General features: G+C 42.7%; 1 protein-coding gene across 2 annotated transcripts in view; it reads left to right on the top strand.

Moving 5' to 3' along the window:
• The first annotated feature begins 2,645 nt into the window (after positions 1-2,645).
• NRP2 (neuropilin 2) overlaps positions 2,646-20,735 on the top strand; it is a 169,785-nt gene continuing 151,695 nt past the window's right edge. For both annotated transcript variants that reach the window (XM_073646396.1, XM_073646397.1), the window contains exon 1: positions 2,646-3,133. In XM_073646396.1, coding sequence (XP_073502497.1) covers positions 3,061-3,133 — 73 coding nt within the window. In that variant the 5' untranslated portion in view covers positions 2,646-3,060. The remainder of the gene's footprint in view (positions 3,134-20,735) is intronic.

Raw genomic sequence — 20,735 nt, 5'->3', positions numbered from 1 at the left:
TATAGAGTAATATATACAGCCTAATGTACAAAACAAGATCATAGGGGAGGATTATCAAGCAGAAGTTGAAGATCGGTGAGGTTTATATTAGAATATGCTGGATCTTCATCTTTGTGTATTTCAGTAAGGGTAGATTCACATGAGCGCATAGAAATTGTTCAGCGTTTAATCCAGAAAATTGGGACAACTTTTTTCTCACTTGTCATCCGTATGCAATCTGCTTTTTTACAGCAGCATTTATTAATCATTTACAGGACCATTTACAGTTTCCTATGTTACAGAACTGCAATGTATCCGTAAAACTTGGATGCTTTACTGTGTCTCTGTACGACATCCGATTTTATTTAGACACTCATAGACTTGAATCTTATTCGATTTATGGAAGTAACTAGTGCAAGCTGTTATTTTTTTCATACGCAGATTCGGTCAGTCGAAATTTTTAAAAAAAATTGCTTATCTTTACTGCCCCATTGAACAACACAGTGCTGTCCATTTTTTTCATGGACAGCGCTTGGACCGAGAATACGGTTGTGTGAACCAACCCTAACAGTGATACAGGGACTAGGAAGGGATATATCGCAAACATAAAATGTGCACCAATTCATAGTAATTTTATGACACTGCACCCAATAGCTCCTGGTCTGCACTTCAGTCATTATGGTCCCCTGACAATACACTTCCATCACAGTATAGCAGATCCTGGGGTCTTTTAGGAGCTGACTTATTTCAATTTCATTTAATAAAATTGACACCATCCACCCACAACCCTGATCCATTTTACCCATTACAGGCTGACTGTAAAGAATGAAGTAATATAACACTGGGTCTGATGATTCTGCATGGAATTATGTCCTTTACTATGAATAGCTTATTATCAGGTTCAAGCCAGGCCAGCCATGGCCCACCTAAAAATCCTCTGGAATCCCAAGACATATTGTGATAATGTAAGTCAGCCAAGACTGGGACCATTAGGAAAATTACACCAGATTCTAACAATATGGCACATCACGAGATCTCTGGGGATTCCCACTTTTTGGAATGATTACTGGAATAGGGAATACTTACTTATAATGATCTGATTTCTGTGCCATTATAACAACAATGTTCCAAGATAAGTAATGGAGGACATACGTATGTTATGTACAGCTGGAGGGTAACCCTCAAAATCAGATCCTATAACGGGGCACACTACCCCAGTCATCATTGCTTCTAATAAAGACTGTAAATTCTGATTCTGTCTCTGCAGCCTGGAAAAAATGATTTAACATTTTATTGACCAGATACATGTGAACAAGGGAAACCTATACACAAAAATACAAAGAGTTTCTTGCATTGAATGAAGTAAAATCATAGAATCATCAGCACGGAAAGTGTTAAGGTAATCTTGGGTACAGCGAAAACTAAATTGAACCTCAAAATCCACTTTTCTGGGGAGCCTTAGTGAAGCTAGACAAATAGCAGACATTAAAGGCAGACAATTGCTGCCAGAATGACTGCACAAAGGGCAATATATTGTGCGATAAATGTGTAACAAAGCTATAACTCACAGGATATTTTATTCTCTAAAAGATGGGAATGCTTTCATTGAAGAAAGGCTCTGGAGTTGACTCAGAAATGCCATCAAATGGCCGTCTATTGTGTGCAGAGCTCTCCTGCCTATTTCTCTCAGGATAGTTTGCAGTGGTAAAAAAGGAACCAATTTCAGGTTATTTATTGGGTATTGGATTTTCCAAATCTTTATGTCAATAGCACAAATCCTCTGTGAGTATTGCATTCCCCAGCATCTTACATGAGAGAACATGGGAGATACCCGGCACTTCTGGTCCTGATACATACACTCGGGTCAGATCAGATCACTCATCACAAGGTACAGGATATAGTGATTGTCCCATACATATATATATAGAGAAGTGTAGAGAGAGAGAAAGATACAACTAATTATACACATTATAAGTAAAATAAGTATAAGCATATATATTTATAAACAAGTACCTGTACATACTATATATACACATATATAAGTGTATATACTTAAAGAATGTTAATGTACAGAAAAGAAGTATACAAGTATACATACACATGTTTACACACGCATAATATTCATTTATAAATATATACATACATATATACACACAGATATATATACAGTATATATATATATATATATATATATATATATATAAACACACACATATATTTAAAGGTATACATATACATTAAATATATCTATTTATATAAATATGTCATATGTACATATACAAATATGTATATAGCTTTGTATCCTGATGTATACAGATAAAGTATGTATCAGTAGTTGGAGCTGTGGTCCCCACAGGAGTCAGCTCACTGTATATAGGGTTTTGTACTGCACTAGGTCGCTAGGTGCAGCCACTCTGTGCATGCAGTGCTATGGCTGTAGGTACAGCAGTGCGCAGGGCATTGCCGTCCTGCTTGCCGTCTTCCTCGCCGTCTTCCTCGCCGTCTTCCTCGCCGTCTTCCTCGCTGCTCCTGTATCGGAGCTGCTGAGACCTGTTGCCCGGGAAGCCTCAGTGCAGCAGGTAGATGGGGAGCAGCCCCCTGATCTCCCTCCCGGCTGCTGGCAGATGAATGGGCTGTGATCAGTGACAGGGTGAGGGGCGGGCTGTGTGTAGCATTGTAGCTCTGCCTCTGCTCTGCACATGCTGCTCTCTGTATAAGGCAGCAGAGTAGCTGGAGGGAGCAGACTCCAGGAGCCCGGCTCTGAGCGCACACTCCGCACCATCATAGGCGAGCAGTCCTGACCCAGCCCAAGACCAGCCCGGGACTGCTGCCACAGGACTGGACTGGCCATCCCAGCCTCTAGCCCAGGAGCCCCATCCACTGGCCACTATTCCCCATCCCCTGGGTCTGGGGGCAGGAAACTCTTCTGTCTCCCTGCCAAGTGTGGATGTTACAGCCCCTACCAGGAATATCACCATCATCGCCCAGGACCTTACTGGCATTTTGCACATGCTGAAGACCAGCATTGTCCGAGCTCAATGACTGACTGACAGTGGAGTGCAGACATATTGTGCCCTCGCCATGGATATCCTTGTGCTGCTGTTTGGAGTTATTTCTCTGCACTTTTCAGGATGCTCAGTGTCAGGACAAGAAGGTAAGAGTCCAGAGCTCACCCTGTGTGTGATAGTAGTGCAGGCTCTGACAGCAGCTGGGAAGAAGCCTCTGCTCCTCTCCCATCCTCTGTGCTTATGGAGGAGACAGTCTCTGGCTGCTGCTGGATCATGTCACATCTGGACTAAATCAAAGGTTTAAAAATACTACAAAGCCTTGTGCGGGGCTCTCCATGTTGTGAAGCAGAGGATGTCTCCCCTGAGTTTTACCTAGAGTCCCACCAGAGTCACATGAATCTTTAATAGCAACTTGATAGCAATGCCAATTAAAAGCATTGCAGGGAAGGCAGAGAGAGGGTGGCATGTATGGGGCATGTGCTGGGGATTAGCAGCAGTGCCCTGTGCCTGTGATCTTGGCGCAGGAGTGTGCGCTGCTGGGCAGGTCGTGCGATGGACAGACATCGCAGGAGATAATACAGCGCTGGGCTCAGACGATCAGAGTGCCCGGAGAGGGGGCTGCAACTCTTCATGTGTTGGCAGTTTGCTGGGGAAAGAGACAAGGAAAAGAGAAGGGCTGTAATAGCGCATAAAGTCCATCTGCACCAGGGGAAAGATACTAGAATTCCTGCTTGCGCATAGCATGTCATAGGCAACCAAAAAGCGGTATTATAAGCCCGAGCTCCGTGTAATGTTACCTGGGGAAAGGTAGAAGTATTGTAAACCAGGATCTGACATATTACTATTAGTATATCAATGTAAAGTGATGGATGCATAGTATGAGAATGTAGAAACTTGGAGGAATGGATCTGCACAAGAAAAGAGGTGTTCTAGCTGCACCAGCTGACATTTATTGTCCTGTCCATTAATTCAGAAGCAGCTCATAGACAAGGACAGGCTAAATAAAGTTCCTTCCTTACATCCAAGACGAAGATCAATCCTATAATTCCATGGCTGTATCCTGCAGTGAAGTATTGATTCCCATTATGTAGGGTGTCACACAGTCCAGGATGTCACATCTCCATTCTGTGCATTCATCTGCTGCAATCCACACTGATATCTCCCTTTCCTTCAGCAGAACTTGCAAATAAGATTAGACCCCATTGTATTAGAGTAGACTATATGGCTATCTGGTGTGAGGGTACAATGTAACAATGCACACACAGTCTCTAGGGTACTGTTAAACTGTAATTCACACTCTACAGTCTGATAAAATAAGATTTGCAAACCCATAGTGGACAAAACACATTTACATGTTTCATCAGAGCATTGCATTGTTCATTGCAGGGCACTGTTTAGTTTGCCAGTGACCTGTAGTGTTGGGTACATGACAGTATAGCGCTTAGGACTGCACTGGCCGGAGGGAACATATGGAGCTGGGTCCCACTCTGCATTCAATACTGATGATAGTGGGTGTATGTAGTGTTTTGCAGAGGCTTGTAACACTGGTTGAATACTGGTAGGCGTTGGATGGTTAGAAGCCTAATATCAGATCTTCCCTTCGTGCTCGCCTCCCCCTCACACGCTCTACACATCTTCCTTCCAGCTAGCTTCCAGTGTAACATGGGAGGAATCAAATATTAATAATGGTGGTGAGATAACCCTTTTTATAGGATTCCGTCCTCTCATACATGGCACTAATGTTTTTGAAGATCTAACAAATATGAAGTAATTTCCAGGGAAATTAGCCCAGGCAATGTTACAATAATTGTGATTTTCTTCTTTTTACATTTCTCTGTGTTTTTTTAAGATCTGTGTCAAACAACCATGTATTGACTGGATTTTCCAGCATGTTGGTAAATAATCTCTACAGATTTGGTATGAAGAAGGCAATCAATGATCAGTAAAGTCAAGTCTGTATCCAATCTAGTAAAATTGGTACAGGAAAAATATATCTTTGTACCATGTTAATCAGCAGATAGAAAAATATTAAAATGCCTGATGAAGAGACCTGAGTAGTCTGGAAAGCGGCTATTTGTTACCATCTTTTCAGTTAGCCATTACAAGGTATCAACCACTGACTCACAATTTAACATTTTAGTAAAATTGGTTCATTTATGGCCATTTCTTGGAAGCCCATGAATAATATTCATGTACCAGGTAGAGCACTTTAGAAAGGGGCAATACCCCACTGACCAAAGTGGGACTGCAGCCCACACATCAGAGACTCCAAGTAACTCAGTCATTTAAATGACAACACATAGGGCTCAGCAATGACATGAAACAGCACATTTCAGAACTGGCAGATGAGAAAATGAGCCCTGTGATTTCAGAAAGAGGATTATCCATCTCGGTGTTGGAAAGGGGATTTCACAAGGCAGTGGCATCTTATGATCCCTGGCTAGCTAAGTGGCTTTGGCAATCATCCTTCTCTGACGATCCCCATGTGATTAAAAACTTTAAAGGGTGGAAAACATGCCTGGGGGGTGCCTGAGCCATAAATACCCATCTTGTCTGCTCTCTCCACATCTTTGCACAGGGACAAACAGCCCATTTTCCTTTAGCTGGGTGAATTATGTTGTGGAATAATTGGATCATAAAGCCATGTAAGATTCTTATTTGATCAAAGGCTGGCCACCTTGCTTTCTATAGTGATAGCTTATGCATAAACTGTCCAGATTCCTCCCAGCCCCCTGGTTTCACCTAGAATAACCCACTCAGTTCTGTAGTTATTATTGGGGATAGTAGAGGAATGATCGCGCTTGTCACACAAAAGGTTATTCCCCTTGTGTCTTGATATACTGGATATACCTCTGCATCTGATATATAGGAAAATCATTTCTACTTGAGTGGGCTGCAAGCCTAGAAAGCTCATTTCTGGGCAGCAGATTAAGTGTCTCAGCTGCCCCTATCAATCATTTATACTGTTATCACTTTATTGACCCTCTTTGAATACTTTCCTTGCCTTAAGGTCATACACAGTGCCAGAGTCTCATTACTTATAACCGATAGATAGGCAAAGTTCACCTGTAGAGGATTAGGGTTGATCCACCTCATCTACTGATCTTCAGCCATGTCAGAAAACCTGATAATGGTGAGGGTGTCATGTGCCGCTGAATGGTTTGGCAAACAAACATGATATCTCAGAGATGTTAACGGTGGGATTTGTGTATAAAACCCATGGCTCACCTTGAGAATCCCCTTCTGACATGATAAAAACTCTTTAATGGGCAAACAATATTTTTGGGGAATTGGATCATACCATTGTGCAGTGCGTTTTTTGGTTACATGTTAATTTGTTATACATATGGTTTTGTCCGCTCTGCACTGTTGTACAGTATATTCGCTACTAGATGCATACAGTACAGACGACTTACCATTGTATTACACAGGGGACATCCCTTATGCCATTTACTGATCAGTCCTGTAATGAAGCTCCAGAAATAGAGCTGCTCTATCCATACCATGTGGAGACCCTCCTGACTGTGTCATCCTGCCTAGATTTAGTTTTCACACTTATCTCTTCTCATTAAGCTTGACAGCTGTGTCCTAGTTAACCCATTTATTACCATGGAGTAATAGTCTAGGGGACATCTGGGGTAAACCATTTAAAGCTCCCTTTGGGACATTCATAATAGGTCTCCAACTAGGGAAAGCTTTCTGATCACCAATCATGGGACAGTAAAAAAATTTTGGCCAATATAATAAAACAAATTCCTACCAGGTGGATCCACTATTACAGCCAGCTATAAAAATGCCAATATCATGTACATTACATTCTGCTTAGTAGGTAGTTTGGTGGTCATGATAGCAGAATCCATCTTTTTGATGGGTGTAATCTCCTCCAGTTCTGATCATAAATTTGTAAAGATACCATTATAGTGCGTACAACTCTTGACAACAATACAACTCTGTTGCTGCATGTCTACTCTATATTTGTTTGGAATTTGTAAACATAAGCAATTCTAAGCTATGTATAATAAAAATAGTAATAATAATATATACAATTATTACCATCTTTACAAAATCAGGTACAGATCCACTGAATCAGCCCTGGTTAGGTCATAGTAAGCGTCTTGTGAGGACATGTTTGGGCCTCCCCATGAAATCTACTTTTTTTTCAATAGATCTGGTATAGTTATTGTAGTTACTAACAAAATATTCAATCAGACCTTCCGATACGATAGGTTTACCTCTTAATTAAATATGAAAAAGTGGCTACCCTATAATTGGGTGAACAGACAACGGGTTGAGCACTCGTAAGCTCTTCCGATAATGGGACTGGAATACTTAGTTTAAGTCACAGCGCCACCTAGGCATTAAAATAGGTAGTGTTTGAATGCCCGGGAGGGATGACTAATTATGGCCCATAGGTACAGGATGATTTACCTTTCCTATACATTTATGATTATTAATATATTTTCTTTTTCGACATAAAAAAACAATGTCGAGATCTGTATCTCAACACTGAGGGGACTTCATGGTCAATGGCTAATAAATGACACATAATCGGCTAGCCAAGTATGTGCGTACACCGAATTTCCTAACATTGGAACCTCATTTTTTCATTTCCAGCTCATGACTAATAGGTTCCAAGTTATTAAAATGAAACTTATTTCAGGCGATGAAGAGTGAAGGGAAGCAATGGTTGCCCTAACTAATCAGCAGTATCATTGAGCTAGTTTTCAGCACTGCGGTATCGATATGTAAACTATGTCCCTACTCTCTGACCTTGTTCTTGACGTTCCATGGCAGGTGGTCACTAGAACCACAATGAGCCGCTCTCTCCACCTGGCCTCAGATTATCAGAGGCACAACTCTCCGTGGTGTGCATGCACCCGTCACATCCCATCAATCTCAATGTGTTTTCCATAAGGAAGCGGCATCGTGATGGCAGTGATGTATTCTCCAGATTGAAGCCGTATGTTCACAAGTTGATAGGTGATTCATGCCCTTAGAAGCAGAATACATATGTTACTGGGGGGTTTTTGTTATGAGAGATTTTTTTACGTTTTTAGTAAAATCTTTTGACCTCAACTACCACTTGTATTGTTTAGTTTTCCTCGTATTCATTTTATAATGTGCACACATCGTTCTTATGGCACCAGAACTTGATAGATATCACATAGAAATGTATCCCTCACATTTATGGTAACGCTTATTTAAGGCGGACTTAGGGATATAAACATAATTTTGTCAGTCGCAACGTTATTCACATTTAAGATGCTGATTTGAGCAATCCATTAAAAATTCTGATTGCTTATTCTCCATATGGAAAGAATACAATAGTTGACATTGGTGGATAATAATATTTGGGTCATCTCTTATCAGTGGTGGGCACAGACAAAGTAGGGACCTTTTGCAAGAGCAGTATATGGACCCTTAGCAGTCCAGTATCTCCTCATAATGCACAATTCCTCCTGTTTTGGAGGTGTACATGGGCCCCCTTACCTCTTGGGTCCCTGTGCGGCTGCACAGGTTGCACCTATGGTATGTCCGCCCCTGTCTCTTATTCTTATATTAATAATTAAAGCATATAAATATGTCATTGGTTGGGATGCAATGATTTTATATTGCATTACACTGGAGTCGGGATTGCCATGTTCTGGTTGCATTGTGAGCGAGGTGTAAGGATATCGCCCTGTTCAGTGTCTTCCTGTTTTATCCAAGCAGAGTACAATTGACTCTATAGGAAACCCCCCCTATTAAACTGCTTCCAGGTATAACATGCTGCTGTGTATCTACATTATAGTAGCCAACAATGGCATTTTCTTTGACTATAGTTCTATTAAGTATATGGAATGTATGTCATTAAAAGGATGTCATGACTCAACACTTTACTTCCTCTATGGGCCGCACGGTGGCTTAGTAGTTAGCGCTTGCAGCGCTGGGGTCCTGGGTTCAAATCCCACAAAGGACAACCTCTACAAGGAGTTTGTATATTCTCCCCGTGTTTGCATGGGTTTCCTCCAGGTTCTCCGGTTTCCTCCCACACTCCAAAGACATACTGATAGGGAATGTAGATTGTGAGCCCCAATGGGGACAGCGATGATAATGTCTGTAATGAGTCGTGAAATTAATGGCGCTATATAAGTGAGTAAAATAAATCCTCTTTGAAAGTGAACTCTGCTTGAAACACATACTTTGCTACATGTATCTGCAGTAACTCATCTTATCCTGCAGGTGGCATTGTTTCTATGTGTGCCTATGGTAAAGGGCACATCAATAACTCAGAGTCTGCCATATAGAACAAAACTCCCTGAGACGGTGAATATACCACCAGTCAGTGCAAATCATTTACAGATCATTTATTTAGCTTTATATTTCTTGGTGCATATTTTATTGAAACTACCCAAATACTTTATTCCAGACCCATATTTTGATTTTCTGTGTTTTATATACAGTAGTTGGTATATAAACTTATAGTCTTACCATTTAACCATTTATCTTCAGGTGAAGAAAGAAAATTAATAATAATAATAATAATAATATGCCCACCCGTGCCCTTATAAAAACTGTGACTCACAGGTGCATTGCATCAGAGAGATTTAATTATAATTGTGCCCGGTGGGCTCAACCCATTAAATCACTTAGTGGCTCAGGTGGTGCTATTAAAGATTAACCCAATGTTTGCCAATGTCCACAAAAGCCTTGCAGTGTAGTAACAGCTTGTATTATATGTAAATCATAACTGAAGTCAGCCTTCTACGTTAAATCAATGGCAAGCAGTGCAGATACAGAAGGCGTTGATGGGAATGCCAGTAAGCATGTGGGGAACCTCTGCAGGTGTTTAACATAGTAAATGGCAGCACTCCCCCAATACAGATCCTGGTGGGTGAAAGTTAGCCCTAATTTGAGAAGCTTTAGAGAAGCAGTCTAGTGACAACACTGATACACTTCTATTGCTGACACAAAGAACTTCAGCCTTCTAGCTTAAATAATGAACAGCATCCCGTTTCCTTCCTATGCTTCCTGTTTGGTTTGCAAAAATACAAAATCATTGTCTTACGGGGTACGGAAAAAGAAAGTGAGAGCATCATTTAGATTAGTATTTATTTACTTTAATAGAAGGATCTGAATAAGTCGGCATATTCACATAAGTGTGGTAACACTTTTTTTGTGTAGTGCAGACACCAGTAAACCGGAGGGGCACATTGCAGATGGCTATTACAGTCTGTAATACTTGCGTAGTAGAATACTTTGTATAAACGACAGATTGGAATATGAATTCTGCAAGAATGATTAGTGCTCTTGGTGTGAAAAGTCTCTGTCTAATCAAGACAGCCTCTTTTCAGATTGAAGCAGACCCCGCTGATTGCTGTAGGTCCAACTCCAGAGACCACTAGAGATTAGCTGCTATTTCCGGGGTCAACCATACATTACACGGAAATGTACCATTACGTGCAGCCTATTCAAATGAATGGCTGTCTTTGTTACCAGGCAAGTCCCCTAACTAGACATCATAACTCGATGAAATTATCCTTTTTTCAAATTGTATAAGTCCATCTTAGATTATTTAGATGTGGTCAATACCAATATTTTTAAAACTTGTATTTTTTTTAATTCTGACCTTACTCTACATGCTGCATGTCTGAGCCTTCAACTGATGGAATATCCTTATGCAATCAGTGCATGATTGCTGGTAGTCCAATCCCCGTGACCTTGCTCAAGGGCACAATGAAGGAGCTACCGCACTGGTTAGAGATCCACAATCAATGTTCATTCATCTGAGGTCATCATGGGTACCACCGTTCATCACATTCATTTCTGCCCATTTACTTGAATTGGCTGAGCTACAGTACCAGGTGCTGAGCTACAGTACCAAGTGCTGTGCCTGGATAAACAATGACCTCTCTGTTTTGCTGATCTATAGGGGTTCCAGGGGTCAAACCCCTACTTTTAGACCAAAGTCCTAGACAGCCCCATTAAAAACAACTGACTGCACTGATACCATACATGGCAGGATGACCAACTCCACGATGGATGCATAGATAGACAGAATAACTGGCACAGTTGCCCAGATCCCCCCTGTGCTAATTAGACAGACTGCAGATTGCCATAAACCTGCTGCGGCCTGCTGATGGGACGCCAGGAGAGAGGCAAGGAATTTGGAAATCCCAGTTGTAGCCCTCTGCTATTTTTAAAATCGCTTCTGGAATTCACGCAGCTACAATATATTAGAGAATTGCTGTTCATGTAATTACCCATTATTTCATGTACCCCAAGCACTGCTCTTAGAATGGAAGTGACCGAATATCAAACTATAAAAGCTTACTTGTAATAATAAACACAAAACCCCCTTTGTAAAATACATGGTAATAGCCATAAAATGGTAAAGAACAGAAAACCAAGCCAGCGCTAATGTGAGAATGGAAGGAACAGCTGGCAAGTTGTGAAAATAAAGCACAATTAGATTAAGGAAGAAAACAATGCAATGGAGCTTTATGAGGTTATTATTAGGGTTTGGGATGTGTATATCCAGTTACAGATTATTACAGAGCTGCAGACACTTGATTACAATGTGTCAATCTGAAGAACAGGAGACCTATGTGATGACCCCAGAAACACATTGTTCTTGACTATGACAATGTTGCAAAGCATTATGGTCTTGCACTGTAGAGACCCCCTCACAGAATAAAGCGTTGCTTTCTGGGGGTTTAGGAAACTGTCAAGTACAGATAAGGCTCTTGATGTAATCCCTTGGGGGATACCAGTTTGTATTAAAAAGGAAAAAATTAATTTCTAACTACTGGGATAGCTGCCAAATTATGTGACCTTACAACGGTGCAGCTGCAGTGTAAAAATAAACCTTCGATAAGTGAAATCTGTGAATCCCACCAGAGTCGATAGCAAGAACAGAGCTTGTTTAAGTCTCCTTTTCCTCTGGGGAAGGGTGGGCTGTGCATTGCTGTAAAATATCCTACAGTTTTCTGTTTTCACAATGACACATTGTAACGCAAGATATATAATTATGCATTGTCTACAACACTGGACAGGATTTCAAGAAGAGATAGAAATGTGAACAGTGATATAACCGTCCCAGCACGTATGTATCTATGAGTTCATCATAATTTCTGCAAATATGACACAAAAACAGGTTGAGTAAATCATATCCATATGTCTGCAGGCACCTGTATTCTTCTATACATATACCGGGGTAAGGCAATAGACTCAAGCTCAGAAGTCAACAGGAAATCACCACTTGCTTTCTGATCTCTGGAGAACTGGCAAAATCTTTCCTGATAATTACATGTTAATGTATGGTGTATTTGCTTCTCAGTTTCTGACTCTGTAACTGCTACTTATGACAAAGGGTAAGTGACAGACTGCTAGGGTTTAGGAGTATCCTTCATCAAGTCCTAAGTGTCCTTCTTTAATCATATGAAGTGTCAGAAGGAATGTTGCTGTGATCTGACTCTTCACAATGGCCCCTGAGCAAACACGTCAGTGCAATTTAATTGTCTACCTGTGTGTTCATATTGTTCACCAAACTGTTTTTGTAAGGCATTATCCTAATAAAATAACATTACATTAGTTTGGGTTTTACAAAACAACTAAACAAACATACCCAAATCACACAGCCTTTTACCAGGTATGGGCAAGCCCTTCTAGAAATAACATTTATGGTTGTGTGGTTTAACGGGAAACTGGCACCAGGTTTTCCCAATGTAAAGTATGGCCAATACCTTTAAGGCCGCTTTTTCAGCATTCTAATATGTTGTATGTATGTGCCGAATTCCTTCTACATACCACAAGACCTTCTAATATACCCACAGACAGAGAGATTTGGTCCGATTGGCATCTCTAGTCTTGTTCCGGTGCCTCCTCTCTTCATACAGTCACCGTCCTCCTTCCCTGTGTCCTACGTCATCCACACAGTGTCTCTCAATCATGCTCCTGCACTTCCCTAGGCTGGGCAGAGAGAAGTGCGCCCGCGCAGGAGCGCAATTGGGGAACAATGTGTGGATAATGTAGGACGCATCATCCACACGAAGCAGGGAAAAAGAACATCAATTGTGGGAAGAGAGAAGGCGCCGGATCAAGACCAGAGACACCCATTGTACTGAACCATGCCATCTCAGGATATCATAAAAGGTCTCTTTTGTGCCTTGCAGAGGGTAATGGGGACATACATAAAGCATACTAGAATGCTATAAAAGAGGGCTTAAAGGTGTTGGCCGTACAATATATTGGGAAATCCTTGGGCCAAGTTACCTTTAATTGGCCTCATTTGTGGTTAGGTTGGCCATGATGTGATTGGATTCTACCTGTATCCTTATATTATTGTATTTTTGACAGACTGTTGTGTAATTTAATGGACCTTGTGAGGTTAGATTGGCCTCTGTATAAGTTATATTGGCCCTTTTTAATTACTATTGGTCAATATGTTTTTAGATTGGCCCATGTGTGTTTAGAGGAGTCGTGTAGGTTGGATTGGGTTTTCTATGGTTAGCATACTTCATATTAACGTCTGTTTACACTGGCTGACCTGGTCACTAACCGACCAATAAATCTGCTGCTTGTTTGTAGATCGGCTGTTGTTTAGTAGCCTTGTTTACACAGGCCGACCCGGCTTTAGATACTGTAATAGATCATTCAGGACGATGCGTTACCAAGAATGATGATCTTTTGTGCAGCACAAAAGATCGTTTCAACTGATGAATGAGCATTTTGCTATTTCGTCATGCGATCAGTTAGTTGCCTGTTTAGACTGCAAAATTATGGTGAAACGAGCTCTTCAAAGAAGCTCGAGCTCTCCAAAGAAGGCTCATTCATGAAAATCTTGCTTTGCAAATGAACTTTAGTCATTATCTTTTTAGGATTGTTTGGTTAAATTAATCCATGTGTGATTAGATTGGTCTTTGTATGGGTAGATCTTCCTTTGTCAATACATTGGGCACTATATTGTTAGGAGCTCCATACACAATAGATAGCTGTTGGCCAAATAATGAGTTATCTGACCATTGCGCCAGTAACTATCTCTCCCAACTACTCCATAGACAGGAGCACCCGCTCTGCTGAACCTCCTGTGTTCCCTATGAGAGAGCCGCTGCCAGACTCCTCTGGCAGAAGCTTATCTCATTGAGAAGAAAAGGATTGGCAGTCCAAAGGTGGAAATGCTGGATCCTTACCCTCCTCAACATCATGTGTCGAGGGAGAGTGAGGGGTCCCCATAGACATTAGAATGTTGACCGGGCCCACTTACTGTATATCGATGATTTGTATATAGGCAGATTGGTCTTTGTTTGGGTAAATCTAACATGTAGTTAGATTGATCTTTCCATGGCTTGATTGGTCCTAGTGAGTTTATATTTGGCTTTGTTTGGATTGGTCTTTGTATGGGTTGAGTGATAAATGTGTGGTTTGATTGTTGCTGGTGGGATTAGGTTGATTTATGCATAGTACAATTGGTCTTTGTGTGGTTAGATTGGTGTTTGTAAGTCTCAATCTGGCTTTTTCATTTAATTGGTCAGTATACAGTTGGATAGATTAGATTGGTCCCCGTTTGATTAGATTTTTTGGGACAATTTTTTAAATACATTTCTACACATTTTGCTTAGAGTGTGTCATCTTGTATTTTCAGTGTCATGGTTTTTTATGATCCTGGGGATTTTCGCTGTGAGTCAGGCTGCATATGATGATTTGCAGCATATCAGTAGAGCAGTGTGCAGAATATGTAATATCTACTACAGAGCTAGAAGGAAACAGACACACTGTGCTAGACACCATATCCCCCTGTGTGTCCTGTACTGGAGAGAGCCCGGCTGGTGAACAGAGAGAATGGAGGCTTAACAGTGTTAAGTGTCTCTCTTGAGGGTCAGATCTCCCTAGAAAGGTTTTTCTGGATATCTGATAGAATAAAGAAAAGCATCTCATTGTGGGGAAAATGTGATGTAATGTCTCTGCAGCTTCATCCACCAGGCATGTGATATGGATTTGTACATGCTCCTGCCAGGAAAGTGTGGAGTGGTCACTTAGTTAATCCCAATTAATAAAATATAGATTTTATGATGAATTTGATTCTGTCTTCTCAACTGCTACGTTGCAAAACCTTCTGCATTTTCCTTTCATAGTAGGCTACGGATCCTTACATTTTATGGATGCCAAAGATATGACCATTTAATCACTGTTCTGGCATGCCAGTAAAGCGGGATGACCTTCACTTAGGTCACCATTGTGCAGTATCATGTATACATTAGTATGCATGCAGACACATTTGGCTGTGGCATTGTGCAACTATTCCTTTACATAAGTACCGAATTTAAAGACTTATATTTATGTTAAAATTACATTTTGCTGTATTTTAATTCATCTGAAGCTGTGCCCTTGCAACCATTTTAAGAATATGTAAAGTAGGGCTCCACCTTAGCAGGTAGAAATACAAATAATCTTTGTTAGCCCTGAATTGTTAAGGTACTGTCACACATAGCGACGCTACAGTGATCCCGACAATGATACGACCTGTCAGGGATCGTTGCTGCGTCGCTATGTGGTCGCTGGTGAGATGTCAAACAGTCAGATCTTCCCAACGATGCAGCAATGATACGGCGACCCGTAGCGACCTGTATAACGATGTCGGCGGTCGTTGGGACCCTGTCACATAGCAGCTACTCTGACGATTCAGACCTCGATGAGGGACGACTTCTCAGTTCTGAGTCACCAACGAGGTCGTTGGTAAGGTGTCAAACACACTGATGCATGCTACCCAGCGGGACCTCAACGATCAAAAAATGGTCCAGGCCATTTCGACACGACCAGCGATCTCATAGCTGGGGCCTGGTCGCTGCTACATGTGAAACGTAGCGAGATCGCTGCTGAGGTCGCTGTTGCGTCACAAAACTTGTGACTCGTCAGCTATCTCGCTAGCAATCTCGCTTAGTGTGACGGGGGCTTTAGAACTGGCCATCAGGTGATTATATTGAATCTCCATGCTCTTATGGAGGCCAGTGGGGAGACTCTCTGTGTGGCAGAAATTGGTTATGTGTATTAATGAGCGAGCATGCTCGTTACTCGAGATTTACGAGTATGCTCGGGTGTTTTCTGAGTATCTTCAGCGTGCTCGGGTGTTATGTTTTAGTCCCTCCATGCTCATGATTTGTGACTGTTTGACAACTTTAATACATGTGAGGAATGTCTGTTTCTTAGGCATTCCTCACATGTATTAAAGCTGTCAAACAGTCGCAAATTATGAGCACGGCGTGACTAAAACATAACACCCGAGGACTCTGAAGATACTCGGTGAGCACCCGAGCATGCTCGCTGAAAGGGTTAACAGAACATACTCACTCATCAGTAGTTATGTGTCATCTTCTCTTCTGTAAGGCGTTCATTATTGTACTCCATTTGTGAGAAAAATGAGGGAATGGAGAGTAAGTCAATCTCCCTGCCATAGCTTTGTTATTAAAGGCATGGTGCAAAACTTTTATTTTAATCTTAAATGTCTGTCTTTTTAATATCATAATCTAACCTTTTCTAATACACTGTAATTAAAAAGTCCCTATCGTTCCCTCTCTACTCTCTAAGTGCTTTATATTTTATCTACTTCCTGTTTGATGATGCTTTGTTTGAGAACCCCCAGTGCATGCTGGGATACTCAAACAAGACATCATCAGGGGGCGGGGGCTGTGGCCACTGCTGCAGCCCAAGGCACCTCCCTGAAACCAAGCTTCATCAGTGACCTCCATTTCAGGCCCTGGGCTAGTCCCTACTCTACTGAACATGCATCGGTTGTCATTTCCAACGTATGCTCAGTAGGATTATGTCACTTTGTAATATGCACAGTAATAGTGTGCTCTCTTGCCGGCTCTAATGAGGTGATGTACCGGTAAGAGAGTGCACTGTCAGAGAACATTTTAAGGAGATTACCTGGAGATAAGAGACCAGTACTGCCTCCGTAAGTAATGTCACATGCAAATGTGAGGCTGGTCTCTGCTTTTCCTTCATGCTGCGTAATCTCCTTGCCAGTGGCGTACCTATAGTCTGATGGGCAAGATTTAGACCGCCCCCCCCCCCCCCCCCACCCTGGCATATATATCTCCCATCCTGGTATATGTCCCTTATCCTGAGATATATATATCCCAACCTGGTATATATGTCCCTTATCCTGGGCCCCATCCTGGCATATATATCCCCTATTCTGGTATATATCACCCATCCTGGTATATGTATCCACCGTCCTGGTAATATGTCCATTATCCTGGGCCCCATCCTGGCAATATGCCCCTTATCCTGGGCCCCATCCTGATTTATATACACTGCTCAAAAAAATAAAGGGAACACTCAAATAACACATCCTAGATCTGAATGAATGAAATATTGTCATTGAATACTTTGTTCTGTACAAAGTTAAATGTGCCGACAACAAAATCGCACAAAAATCATCAATGGAAATCAAATTTATTAACCAATGGAGGCCTGGATTTGGAGTCACCCCCAAAATTAAAGTGGAAAAACACACTACAGGCTCATCCAACTTTGATGTAATGTCCTTAAAACAAGTCAAAATGAGGCTCAGTATTGTGTGTGGCCTCCACGTGCCTTTATGACCTCCCTACAACCCCTAGGCATTCTCCTGATGAGGTTGCAGATGGTCTCCTATGGGATCTCCTCCCAGACCTGGACTAAAGCTTCCGCCAACTCCTGGACAGTCTGTGGTGCAACGTGATGTTGGTGAATGGAGCGAGACATGATGTCCCAGATGTGCTCAATCGGATTCAGGTCTGGGGAACGGGCGGGAAAGTCCATAGCTTCAATGCTTCAATGCCTTCATCTTGCAGGAACTGCTGACACACTCCAGCCACATGAAGTCTGGCATTGTCCTGCATTAGGAGGAACACAGGGCCAACCGCACCAGCATATGGTCTCACAAGGGGTCTGAGGGTCTCATCTCGGTAACTAATGGCAGTCAGGCTATCTCTGGTGAGCACATGGAGGGCTGTGCGGCCCTCCAAAGAAATGCCACCCCACACCATTACTGACCCACTGCCAAACCGGTCATGCTGAAGGATGTTGCAGGCAGCAGATTGCTCTCCACGGCGTCTCTAGACTCTGTCACGTCTGTCACATGTGCTCAGTGTGAACCTGCTTTCATCTGTGAAGAGCACAGGGCGTCAGTGGCGACTTTGCCAATCCTGGTGTTCTGTGGCAAATGCCAAGCGTCCTGCAACGGTCCTGCTGCTGGGCTGTTGCCCTCCTATGGCTCCCTCCACATCTCTTGATATCTGCTCCATGCTCTGGACACTGTGCTGACAGACACAGCTACTCTTCTTGCCACAGCTCGCACTGATGTGCCATCCTGGATGAACTGCACTACCTGAGCAACTTCTGTGGGTTGTACTGTAGACACCGCCTGATGCTACTGTACCTCTAGGGGTGAGAGCAATGGCAAAATGAAAAAGTGACCAAAACAACAGCCAAAAAGGATGAGAACAGAGAAATGGTCTGTGGTCACCACCTGCAGAACCACTCCTTTATAGGGAGTATCTTGCTAATTGCCTATCATTTCTACGAGTTGTCTGTTCCATTTGCACAACAGCAGGAGAAATTGATTCACAATCAGGGTTGCTTCATAACTGGACAGGTAGATTTCACAGAAGTGTTATTGACTTGGAGTTACATTGTGTTGTTTAAGCGTTCCCTTTATTTTTTGAGCAGTGTATATATCCCCCATCCTGGTAATATGTCCCTTATCCTGGGCCCCATGCTGGTATATGTCCCCCGTTCTGCCGCTGTTCTTTAATGCATAGAAAAAAAATAAACCATTATACTCACCTTCCTTCCGCTCCCACCGCTGCATGGCTTCCTCTACTAAAGCCGGCAGCTTACTTCAGCGTGCAAGCGAGGTGAGCACATGACATCACTGCCATGCGCCCAACTTCAGATGTTGGCCTCTGATTAGCTAGCAGCTTGTATTGCTACACACGGACCCAACAGGTCTGTGAGTCGCAATACACTTCAACTGAATGTGTGTCTGAGATACACATCAAGTTGCAGTTTCTACTGGTGTTGGCGGACCGCTTATCCGCACGGGCTCCCACCTGCACGTTCGCGATCTTTGGGACCACAATCTTTTTGCTCCTGCTCCTTGACAGTGCGCACTCTTGCCGGCTCATCACTTCTCATCAGGGCTGGCAAGAGTCACTGTACACTAAAAAGAATACTGCAGTGACAAGAGCGTACTGAGCATATGTTGGAATTGACAACCAACGCATGCTCAGTAGAGCAGGAACTAGCACAACCCAAATCCTGGGGCCCCATAGCAGAAGCTCTAATTGGGCCACCCAACAAAAAATAAATAAATATTTGTCTGTGTCACAGAAGAGCAGATCTCACAATTTTCCAGCCTTTACGTAGTAATTTTCCTCTTGCTGAAGTCCTAGATTCCTCTTTCATTGCCCCTATAAAGTAGGATGCCAATAAAAGTGCTCCGCAAACACAGTATGATACCCCCATGGTGCATTCCTCCACATTAGCCTCCACATGCACAGTATAAGGACCCTACTGTGCCCCACCTCAACTCCCAAGGCAAAGTATGGTGACCCCAACACAGTATGATCCCCCAACTGTGACTCCCACACAGCCCTCCATACACTATAATGGGTCTACATACAGTATAATGGACCGCACTAGCCCTCCAAACAGAATAATGGCCCCACACAGCCCTCCAAACAGTATGATGGACCCCACACAAACCTTCACAAAGTATAATTGCTTTCATATGGTATAATGGCCCCCCACATAGCACTCAAAATATTATAATGGCCCCACATAGCCTTCCATATAGTATAATACGCCACCCATAATCCTCCATATAGTATAATGCGCCCCCCATAATCCTCCATATAGTATAATGCGCCCCCCACAATCCTCCATACAGTATAATGAACTTCCCATGGTCCTCCAGAGAATATAATGCACTCTCCATAGTCCTCCGAACAGTATATTACACACCCCATAGGGTAAAATGCCACCCCCATATAGTATAATGCACCCCACAGTCCTGCAGTATTATGGGCACCACGTAATCACTGATTTTAAAATGCTGTATATTTTAAATAAGCCAACCCGAGTATAAGCCAAGGCCCCTAATTTTACCACAAAAAACTGGGAAAACGTATTGACTCGAGTATAAGCCTAGGGTGGGAAATGCAGCAGCTACTGGTAAATTTCCCCATCCTGGTACGCATGGCTCCCTCATCACCAATCCTGGTATGTATGGCACCCCTCATCCCCAATCCTGGTACATATGGCCCCCTCATCCCCCAATCCTGGTATGCTTGGCCTCCTCATCTCCCAATCCTGGTATGTGTGGCCCCCCTCAGTCCCCAATCTTGGTATGCATGGCACCCCTCACCCCCAATCCTGGTATGCATGGCACCCCTCATCCCCAATCCTGGTATGCATGGCCTCCTCATCCCCCAATCCTGGTATGTATGGCACACCTCATCCCCCAATCCTGGTATGTATAGCCAACTCATCCCCCAATCCTGGTATGCATGGCACCCCTCATCCCTCAATCCTGGTATGCATGGCCTCCTCATCCCCAATCCTGGTATGCATGGCACCCCTCATCCCCCAATCTTGGTATGCATGGCACCCCTCATCCCTATTCTGGTATGTATGGTAACCCTCATCCCCAATCCTGGTATGCATGGCACTTCTCATCCTCCAATCCTGGTTTGTGTGGCCTCCTTATCCCCCAATCCTGGT

This window comes from Phyllobates terribilis, unplaced genomic scaffold (assembly GCF_046119375.1).
Source record: "Phyllobates terribilis strain yellow unplaced genomic scaffold, ASM4611937v1 Scaffold_9__5_contigs__length_417890890, whole genome shotgun sequence".
NCBI classification, from domain to species: Eukaryota; Metazoa; Chordata; class Amphibia; order Anura; family Dendrobatidae; genus Phyllobates; species Phyllobates terribilis.
The sequence above is the reverse complement of the archived record's forward strand: the minus strand, read 5'-3'. Positions and strand labels throughout refer to the sequence as shown.